The sequence below is a fragment of the Coregonus lavaretus genome (assembly GCF_964263955.1).
Source record: "Coregonus lavaretus genome assembly, chromosome: 19".
Classification (NCBI taxonomy): Eukaryota; Metazoa; Chordata; class Actinopteri; order Salmoniformes; family Salmonidae; genus Coregonus; species Coregonus lavaretus.
Window position 1 is genome coordinate 35,311,232 of NC_140006.1, and position 10,989 is coordinate 35,322,220.

The 10,989-nt window shown below is 43.1% G+C and overlaps 1 protein-coding gene across 1 annotated transcript; it reads left to right on the forward strand.

Annotated features, from left to right (window-relative positions):
• The first annotated feature begins 2,061 nt into the window (after window positions 1-2,061).
• On the forward strand, window positions 2,062-7,263 carry LOC311147034 (atypical chemokine receptor 4-like). Its single transcript, XM_084183641.1, has 2 exons — window positions 2,062-2,117; window positions 5,343-7,263. The coding sequence occupies exon 2, from the start codon at window positions 5,362-5,364 to the stop codon at window positions 6,445-6,447; it is 1,086 nt and encodes a 361-aa protein (XP_084039767.1). The 5' UTR covers window positions 2,062-2,117; window positions 5,343-5,361; the 3' UTR covers window positions 6,448-7,263.
• Window positions 7,264-10,989: the final 3,726 nt, after the last annotated feature.

Below are 10,989 nucleotides of genomic sequence, written 5' to 3' on the forward strand. Positions count from 1 at the left end.
ATGTTTCCACCTCCATGTTTGACGGTGTGGATGGTGTTCTTGGGGTCATAGGCAGCATTCCTCCTCCTCCAAACATGGCGAGTTGAGTTGATGCCAAAGAGCTCCATTTTGGTCTCATCTGACCACAACACTTTCACCCAGTTCTCCTCTGAATCATTCAGATGTTCATTGGCAAACTTCAGACGGACATGTATATGTGCTTTCTTGAGCAGGGGAACTTGCGGGCGCTGCAGGATTTCAGTCCTTCACGGCGTAGTGTGTTACCAATTGTTTTCTTGGTGACTATGATCCCAGCTGCCTTGAGATCATTGACAAGATCCTCCCGTGTAGTTCTGGGCTGATTCCTCACCGTTCTCATGATCATTGCAACTCCACGAGGTGAGATCTTGCATGGAGCCCCAGGCCAAGGGAGATTGACAGTTATTTTGTGTTTCTTCCATTTGCGAATAATCGTACCAACTGTTGTTGGAGAGGTGAGGATATATACCAATTGGGAATCAGGGACTTTTAAGGACCACAGAGAGTCAGGACACCTGTTTAAAATCTCATCCGAAAGACAGCACCCTACACATGGCAATGTCCCCTTCACTGCCCTGGGATCTCCTTAGACCAGAGGGAAAAGTGCCCCTACTGACCCTCCGACACCACTTCCAGCTGCATCAGACTTCCCATCCATGGACTGATCAGCACCGACCCTGCTTAGCTTCAGAGGCAAGCCAACAGTGGGATGCACGTTGGTATGCTGCTGGCTATAAAATGTTGTTTTCTCCAAACATGACAAAGACTGTGAAAACTTTCACAAAGTAATGATTTGCACTTGTGTAGCCTACAACTTAGTGTTAAAGCATTGACATCCCTGTCAGATTCACACACACACATTCATTCATCACTTCCATATTACAACCACACCTTGGTTCGTTGTAACACAATATTTGTTTGTTATTTCTCTAGTTTTTCACTGCACTAACATCTGATTGTGTTTTCGCTATCACCGCTTAATTTATTAAATTACTTTTTGAAAGAGCTCATGCTGTAATATCTAATGAAATCAATCAGGTCTTTCTTTTTGTGTTGTGTTTCACCATCACTCAACATCCTCTTCTCCAGGCCTACTATAATCTGTTCATTTACATGACAGAAGATGTTGAGAGAGTTTGTGGCAGCACACAAAGTTACGACTTTGCTTAATATTGTTTGTGTAACAGTAATTACAAGACTGTAAGCTCTGTGATGGAAATGTTAATGTTGGTGCTTTTCTATTCTATACATTTCTATGTTCTATTCATGTGCTGTTCTATAAACCAATTCCTGTGTTCATGCAAGTGGCTGACTGATCGAATCCTCACTATCAGTAGCTGAAACCTTGCAGTACGCCCAGACCTTGTTTTGAGAACAAAAGATATCTCAGTTTCAAGGTCTCAGCTTAGAGAGAAGCCTAGTGAGTGTTGGTCTGTCACATGTAAAAATGTATGCACGCAAGACTGTAAGTCGCTTTGGATAAAAGCGTCTGCTAAATGGCATATTATTTTTATTTTATATTTTTACATGTTATGAACCAGTATTGGTCGGTCACATGGATGTAACAAAACGGTAATGATTAATGAATTATGCTAAATCATGCAAATATCACTTATTTGTGTATAGCCATATAAGACGACTGATGGGACTGCCCCAGCAGAGCTCCTGATTGACATGTGTACTTGGTGCATTGAGTTGGTTGGAACCTCTCCAGCGCGCTGACAATAAAGGATGATTCATTTAATATTGACTTTGAGTGTCCCTGGTGGTAATTTCCACAACATGGTGGTGAATTTCCACGACAGCCCCATATAATTTTTAACACAGTTATGGTAGTTAGGAGGATGCTGTACTCTATTATGATTAAACAAAGAGGGTGTGTTAATAGGGACAAATCACTCTCTCTCATCCTCTCTCCCCACTCATCCTCGCTTACTCTCTCATTCCCCCCTCTTACTCTCTCTCTCATTCCCACACTCACTCGCTCTCAAAAAGTAACACCCTCCTTGTTATGTGCTATGAGTCAGAGTTCCCAAAAGGAGGATCCGGAGCAGCAGGTAAACACTAGGTTACTGCAGGAGAAGAGTCAAGCAAAGGAGGTAAGCCTTATTTATTTTTGAAGGATTTGCTGATTTGTGGAAAAAATGTTCCATGCAGTGACATTGTGAAGGTGGTTTGTAGTTCATGTGTTCCTTAGGAAGCAAAAGCATCTGTCTACAGATGAATATATGGTTGGATGTGGTGAGAGGTACATTTTGCGATACAGTACAAAGAAACAAAGACAGCTTTTGCTGGGCATAATATGTTGTTTCCAAATGCGTAGATGAAATCCAGGTGAACGTGTAGGCTCTCTTTCTTTTAATTTCTTTCTTTTTAGTGTCTGTCAGTATTGGTCCAGCACCAGTGAGAAAATTTGGGATGGGCATAACACTCACATACCCTACTGAATGATACAGATACAGTTGAAGTCAGAAGTTTACATACACTTAGGTTGGAGTTATTAAAACTCGTTTTTCAACCACTCCACAAATTTCTTGTTAACAAACTATAGTTTTGGCAAGTCGGTTAGGACATCTACTTTGTGCATGACACGTAATTTTTCCAACAATTGTTTACAGACAGATTATTTCACTTATAATTCACTGTATCACAATTCCAGTGGGTCAGAAGTTTACATACACTAAGTTGACTGTGCCTTTAAACAGCTTGGAAAATTCCAGAAAATTATGTCATGGTTTTAGAAGCTTCTGATAGGCTAATTGACATCATTTGAGTCAATTGGAGGTGTACCTGTTGTTGTATTTCAAGGCCTACCTTCAAACTCAGTGCCTCTTTGCTTGACATCATGGGAAAATCAAAAGAAGTCTGCCAAGACCTCAGAAAAATAATTGTAGACGTCCACAAGTCTGGTTCATCCTTGGGAGCAATTTCCAAATGCCTGAAGGTACCACGTTCATCTGCACAAACAATAGTACGCAAGTATAAACACCATGGGACCACGCAGCGTCATACCGCTCAGGAAGGAGACGTGTTCTGTCTCCTAGAGATGAACGTACTTTGGTGCGAAAACTGCAAATCAATCCCAGAACAACAGCAAAGGACCTTGTGAACATGCTGGAGGAAACGGGTACAAAAGTATCTATATCCACAGTAAAAACGAGTCCTATATCGACATAACCTGAATGGCCGCTCAGCAAGGAAGAAGCCACTGCTCCAAAACCACCATAAAAAAGCCCGACTTCGGTTTGCAACTGCACATGGGGACAAAGATCGTACTTTTTGGAGAAATGTCCTCTGGTCTGATGAAACAAATATAGAACTGTTTGGCCATAATGACCATCGTTATGTTTGGAGGAAAAAGGTGAGACCTTGCATCATGCTGTGGGGGTGCTTTGCTGCAGGTGGGACTAGTGCACTTCACAAAATAGATGGCATCATGAGGAAGGAAAATTATGTGGATATATTGAAGCAACATCTCAAGACATCAGTCAGGAAGTTCAAGCTTGGTCGCAAATGGGTCTTCCAAATGGACAATGACCCCAAGCATACTTCCAAAGTTGTGGCAAAATGGCTTAAGGACAACAAAGCCAAGGTATTGGAGTGGCCATCACAAAGCTCTGATCTCAATCCTATAGAAAATCTGTGGGCAGAACTGAAAAAGCGTGTGCGAGCAAGGAGGCCTACAAACCTGACTCAGTTACACCAGCTCTGTCAGGAGGAATGGGCCAAAATTCACCCAACTTATTGTGGGAAGCTTGTGGAAGGCTACCCGAAACGTTTGACCCAAGTTAAACAATTTAAAGGCAATGCTACCAAATACTAATTGAGTGTGTGTAAACTTCTGACCCACGGGGAATGTGATGAAATAAATAAAAGCAGAAATAAATCACTCTATCTACTATTATTCTGACAAATAACGTGGTGATCCTAACTGGCCTAAGACAGGGAATTTTTACTAGGACTAAATGTCAGGAATTGTGAAAAACTGAGTTTAAATATATTTGGCTAAGGTGTATGTAAACTTCCGACTTCAACTGTATTACAGGTTTCCTATAACAGTACTTGTCTATTTCTATTTCTCTTAACTCCCCCTATAGGTTGTAAATGCATGTAAATATCCATGAGACACAGGAGTTGAACCCCACCTTTCTGCCTGTATGAGTAAGTAGGTAGATTCCATTCACACGATTTACTGCCCCCAATGTTTTCGCCAACCTTATGAGGACTCAACAGAAAGAAATGGGATGAATTGCACTAATGGAATTCTAATAGCTCTCCATCTGGACCTGTGGAATGTGTGTGTGTGCGTGCGTGCCTGCGTGTGTATGTACTGGTTCAGAGTCCACATAGACCACATGTTTTTGATCAAAGCGGAGGGAAAAGCAGGGTGATAGGAAAGTGCCTCTGGCCCAAAACTCTTTCTGTCTCTGGTCTTCATATACTCACTCTCTGCTTATTGTAATTCTTGTTATTTTATGCCTTACATTTTATTTTACTGTGTCTGTGTTTCTCTAAAGTCCATTTCAATAAAAGGTGCAATTGAAAACGGTTCACTATTTAGTCCAGTTAACTAAAGGAGTTGGATCTTAATTTGACCAGTATTGTCGCAGCAAAATAATCCTGCAGCAATTCAAGATTTTAACACAGTCCATAATGTTGCTTGATCTGTGGTTAGGCTATTAGCTGGCCAACATTAGGCTACTTTCAGTGCTTGACTTGGACAGGAGCTCACCGGAGCTGATCCCAGCACCTCAAATGTTCTACTGCTTGAGGTCCTTTTCCTCTAATAGAATATTAAATCAAAAGTACTAATTATAAACAATACCGGCACCCAAAATGAATACCAGAACGTATTTCAGTCCATGTCAAGCACTGGCTACATGAAAAGTGCAATACTGTTAATGTACCCGTGTGTTAGTGCAGGCTTTGGTGAATTTATTTAAATCATGAAGCTCATCTGCATTTCCTGCGGTGCAGGAAAATTCTCAGCAGCAAAAAAAGTTTCAAAATAAGATCCTACACCTGTAGGATCATTCCAGCAATCAGAAAGGATCTAGCACGAAATCACTAGTAGATTCATTCTCTCCTCTGTAGCTCAAAACCACATTTTGTTTCGACACCAACAGTTGTCCCAACACGTGGTTAACAATGACCCCGGGACATTGAGGTTTTTACATTATTTCTATTTTCCTTTCACTTTCAATAAAGTTTGATTCAATTTGAATTTGCTGCACAAACCAGGTTGAACATGGTGAATTCCATTAAGACCCTCTGTACTACTGACTCCCAGTACGCCATCCTAATCCTCCTGCTCTGTCCTACAGATACAGATATCCCTCCACCATGGATCTGATGGAGGACTACGATTACCATGACAACCTCACCCTGAACTACAGCTACGACAACTACCACACCGTATGTGAGAAGGCTGGCGTGCGCTCCTTCGCTGGCCTCTTCCTCCCTGTTGTGTACTCAGTCTGTGTGGCGGTTGGGCTAGCCGGGAACTCCCTGGTGCTATCCGTCTACGCCTACCATAAACGTCTAAGGAGAACCATGACGGACGCCTTCCTAGTCCACCTGGCCGTAGCCGACCTCCTCCTCCTCCTCACCCTGCCCTTCTGGGCTGCGGAAGCGGCGCGGGGCTGGGAGCTGGGCCTGCCTCTCTGTAAGCTGGTCTCTGCCTGCTACACCGTCAACTTCACCTGCTGCATGCTGCTGCTAGCCTGTGTTAGTCTGGACCGCTATCTGGCGTCAGTCAGAGCGGAGGGAAGGAACCAGGGAAGGCTGGGCAGGGTCTTCACCAGGGCCCACTGTGGGAAGGTCTGCCTGGGGGTGTGGGCTGTGGCTTTCCTCCTGGGTCTTCCAGACCTGCTGTTCTCCACGGTGAGGGAGACCTCCGGGAGAAGGGTCTGTTTGGCTGTCTACCCGCCCAGTCTGGCCCAGGAGGTCAAGGCCTGCCTAGAGATGGTGGAGGTGCTCTTGGGGTTCCTGGTGCCGCTCCTGGTGATGGCGTGGTGTTACTTCAACGTTGGGCGTGCGTTGGGGCGACTCCCAGTGGAGAGTAGGGGGAAGAGGCTGAGCGCTATCCGGGTGTTACTGGTCGTGGTGGGGGTGTTCGTGGTCACCCAGCTGCCCTACAATACGGTGAAGATGTGCCAGGCGATTGACTCTGTCTACACGCTGGTGACCCACTGCGGTGTGAGTAAGGCCCTGGACCGAGCGGCGCAGGTCACTGAGAGCCTGGCTCTGACCCACTGCTGTCTCAACCCACTACTCTATGCCTTCCTAGGGTCCTCCTTTAGAAAACATGTACTGAAAGCAGCCAAGGTGTTTGGAGATAGGACAAGGAGAAGGGAGGAGCAAGCTGTGGAGATGTCCTTCAACAACTCTCACGCCACCTCACAGGAGACTAGTACCTTCTCCATATGAGCGGGGGGGGGGGAGGGGGGGAGAAAGTGCCTCACCTTGGTATCACTTAAGATTTGATCACATGTAGCAATTATATTCAGTATTGTTAAATATCTGCTGCTATGGAACTATTGAGTCTAACCAGGGGAAGCTAGCCTGGTCCCAATGTGCTGTCTTGCAAAATCCTATGTCCATGGCAACAGATGGAATCAGGCTAAGGAGAAGCATTCCAGTTATCAGAAAGTATAAATGCTATTAGATTCATGCTCTACGCATCTTGAAACCACATTGTGTTGACACCAACCCTTCTCCCCAGAAATGTGGTTGGCAATGACCCCAGTGATAGTGAGGTGTTTACAATCCTGCCTTTTTAGAACAAAACAGCAACATACCAGATGTTACAATGAAGTTAATTGCCGCACTTGTCAGTGAGGCTGCGCTTGTCAGTGGCGCCAGGGTACATTGTAATCTTATGATATAAGAAAATTGCTATTAGAAGTTGGATGATACTGCTCTTTTTGTGAAACATTTCAAATGTAAACAGCAATGAAGCATCTCAGATATTTTACAGTGAGTCTCTGCTCAAGAGAGGTTACTTGTGCCAATAGCAGTCCCCTGGGATGGGTGATGATTTAAATCTTATTTACTCATCCCTCTAAATTTCAGCTTTGTATTGGGGGGGGGGGGGGGGTGCTATGTGGGAACTCCTTCAAGACTGTTGGAAAAGCATTCCAGGTGAAGCTGGTTGAGAGAATGCAAAGAGTGTGCAAAGCTGTCATCAAGGCAAAGGGTGGCTATTTGAAGAATCTCAAATCTAAAATATATTTTGATTTGTTTAACACTTTTTTCCATATGTGTCATTTCATAGTTTTGATGTCTTCACTATTATTCTACAATGTAGAAAATAGTAAAAATAAAGAAAAACCCCTTTGTTATGGCAAGCCTAAATAGGTTCAGGAGTAAAAATGTGCTTAACAAATCGCATAATAAGTTGCATGGACTTTAATAATAGTGCTTAATATGATCTTTGAATGACTACTCCTTCTCTGTACCCCACACATAGTCAACTACAAAGGCCAGGGAGGTTTTCCAATGCCTCGCAAAGAAGGGCACCGATTGGTAGATACATAAAGTAATAAAATGGCAGACGCAGAATATCCCTTTGAGCATGGTGAAGTTGTTAATTACACTTTGGATGGTGTATCAACACACCCAGTCACTACAAAGATACAGGCGTCCTTCCTAACTCAGTTGCCAGAAAGGAAGGAAACTGCTCTGGGATTTTACCATTAGGGCAATTGTGATTTTAAAACAAAGTTTAATGTTAGTGACATGAGAAACCTAAGGATGGATCAATAATACTAACCTAATTGACAGAGTGAAAAGAAGGAAGCCTGTACAGAATAAAAATATTCCAAAACATGCATCCTGTTTGCAACAAGACACTTAAGTGATACTGCAAGAAAATGTGGCAAAGAAATGAACTTTTTGTCCTGAATACAAAGCGTTATGTTTGGGGCAAATCCAACACATCATATCTACAAGTACCACTCTTCATATTTTCAAGCATGGTGGTGGCTGCATCATGTTATGGGTATGCTTGTCATTGGCAAGGGAGTTTTTAGGATAAAAATAAATGGAATACAGCTATAAGCACAGGCAAAATCCTAGTTCAATCTGCTTTCCAACAGACACTGGGAGACAAATTCACCTTATACACTGGAGTTGCTTAGCAAGATGACAAATTTGCAAACATTTCTAAAAACATGTTTTCTCTTTGTCATTATGGGGTATTGTGTGTAGATGGGTGAAAAAATATATTTATTTAATCAATTTTGAATTCAGGCTGTAACAACAAAATGTGGAATAAGTCAAGGGGTATGAATACTTTCTGAAGGCACTGTAAATCTGGGAAATAACAAAAGCCTAAAATATTGGCAGTGTCACATTCTTTACGTAGCAAAACAAAACCAGTAACATCCATACTGAGTTGGGCCTCCAGTTCAATAAGAAACTAAGTACGAATTGAGTTTAGAAAGACATTTCACATTGCATGGTGGAGGAAGACATTGCGTCAATGAGCACAAGCATCTCCATAACCGGAAAGTCATTAACTGTGTCCGTTTCAGTACTGAACACTATTATCACACATTACTAATTGTAGTGTTAAATAGCAAACGTATCTAAAATAGAAACACTGGCATCAATGCAATTTGATTCAGTTGTGGAAAACACTTCAGTTGTCCAAAATGACAATGCAAAGATGCACCCAAAGAAGTGCAATGGAAGGCTGGTTAGCCAACAACAACCTTATAGGGTGCACTGCATAACATAGGGACTTCCACTCAGGCACTTAGCTAACTGTGTATCTTTTTCCATCTTTCTCTAGAATGTAGCAGAGTTTTCCTTCACCTGACCATCAAATATTATGGTCTGTACCCTTGATGTATTCCACTCATTTGAATGATAAACTTCCCTCACAGCCCCCATTTGAGCATTGCGACTCCTGGTTTTAACAGAAGGCACTCCATTTTGGTCTATGAAAATTCAGACCAATAATTGTCTCACAGCAGACCAAATCATCATCCTATGGCAGATGCATTCAGCTTCTACATTCTTCACAATTCACATTTGGACAGATAGAAATGGCTGGCAGAGCCATAGCTAGAGAGGACTGGTGGATGGGAATAAGAGGCCATAATAGCTGGCTGATATCTAGGGGCTGAGAACATGTCAGTGTTCAGGGTTGATACCAAAGAGATATTATTAGGAGTGCAACCATTGGCTTCAGAATAGGCAGTGCAGTATGAACTGAGAAGAACCTCTGCTAAGTTAGGGAAAAGTAAAGAAACACCCCGCTGATTGCACAAACATGACGCTCAATAATTGAGGATCTGGACGTCGAACAGATCACAGACTCCCTCATTGTCGTCCAGGTTTAAGTAGTAGTCCATCCCTGCATTGGGAGACGGCCGCAGGAGAGGGAACACTAACACAAAAGAAAGGAAAAAACTCAAATCTCACACTGTCAGACTTTCATATCGGGAGTCTTTGCAGACAATATTGAGAACAGCTAGATATGATCTTTAGACTCTCAGCTCTAATGTTTACTATGATATGATCTTTAGACTCTCAGCTCTAATGTTTACTATGATATGATCTTTAGACTCTCAGCTCTAATGTTTACTATGATATGATCTTTAGACTCTCAGCTCTAATACTTACCATCAGATCTTTAGACTCAGCTCTAATGCTTACCATCAGATCTTTAGACTCAGCTCTAATGCTTACCATCATATGATCTTTAGACTCAGCTCTAATGCTTACCATCAGATCTTTAGACTCAGCTCTAATGCTTACCATCATATGATCTTTAGACTCAGCTCTAATGCTTACCATCATATGATCTTTAGACTCAGCTCCAATGCTTACCATCATATGATCTTTAGACTCCCAGCTTTAATGCTTGCCATCAGATTACATCAGCTCATCTATTAGGTCAGCCACACCTAAAGGACACAGAAAACATCTCTCTGTAAGGACACCACACAGCCGTTTTACTACATGTACAGACCTCAGTCAACAAGCCCCCTCCCAAACCCAAGAGTTAACCTCCCTCCCACTTCCAGACCCCCACCCTCCAACACCTCCTTCATCTGGTCTCTGGAGTCGGTTAGTTTCAGCAGGCTGCCCACTTCCCCTCTCCCCTTCACCCTCCCTCCTCTCCTTCAGCAGGTCTCCTGTATTGAGCTTCAGCAGGCTTCCCACTTCACCTCCCTCCCTCACCCTCTTTCTCCTCCTTAATCCCCATTTCCAGCATGGACTGGAGCTCTTGGCCTGAGTGTCCTCCCAGAACCCCTTGCTGCTGCTGGACGCCTGTTGCAGTGCCAACCAACGATTGCTGCGTCGCCAGGCTGGTCGTCGCCTGGGGGTTGGCATTCTACAGGAGTGGAAGAGGGACAAAAATAGTCAACAGTAGCCTGAAAAATATGAGCATAGAGAAATGCTGCAGACTTCACAATGTTCCAATTCTGTCAACCACTCCCATTGATTTTAGATACAATAACAACGATCATCTTAACCCTCTTTTTAAAAAAGTCCCTTCATTCCTTAGATTCCTTCTGATTACTACAGGCTAAGATACCCTCACCATTCACTTGTAGAATATCACAGTCATCATTACAACTTCACAAATGACCGTGAACTCTGAGTGAATGGCCTAGTAGTCCTACTCAGGTATACGTCTGGTGGGTTGGAGGAGGGTGTCAGAGCCTCATTGTGCCTCTGCAGTGGCGCCATCCTGTGGTCAGAGATGTGGTGTGTCACAGGGCTGTAATGTGTAGACGGGGCTAGGCTACATGTTACAAGTGATGTGGTCATGTAGGCTAAATGCGTATGGTTTCACCCCACATTTAGAATTGCAAAAAGAACATTGTTTGCCTCCTGCTTATTTTTGTGCTTCTGCGATATCATTAGTTACAACAGACAGCGGTGTAGCTACATGTCAATCATATCCTCCTAAATTAGACTATATAGAATTTTTGGGGGAATGCTCGTTCAAAA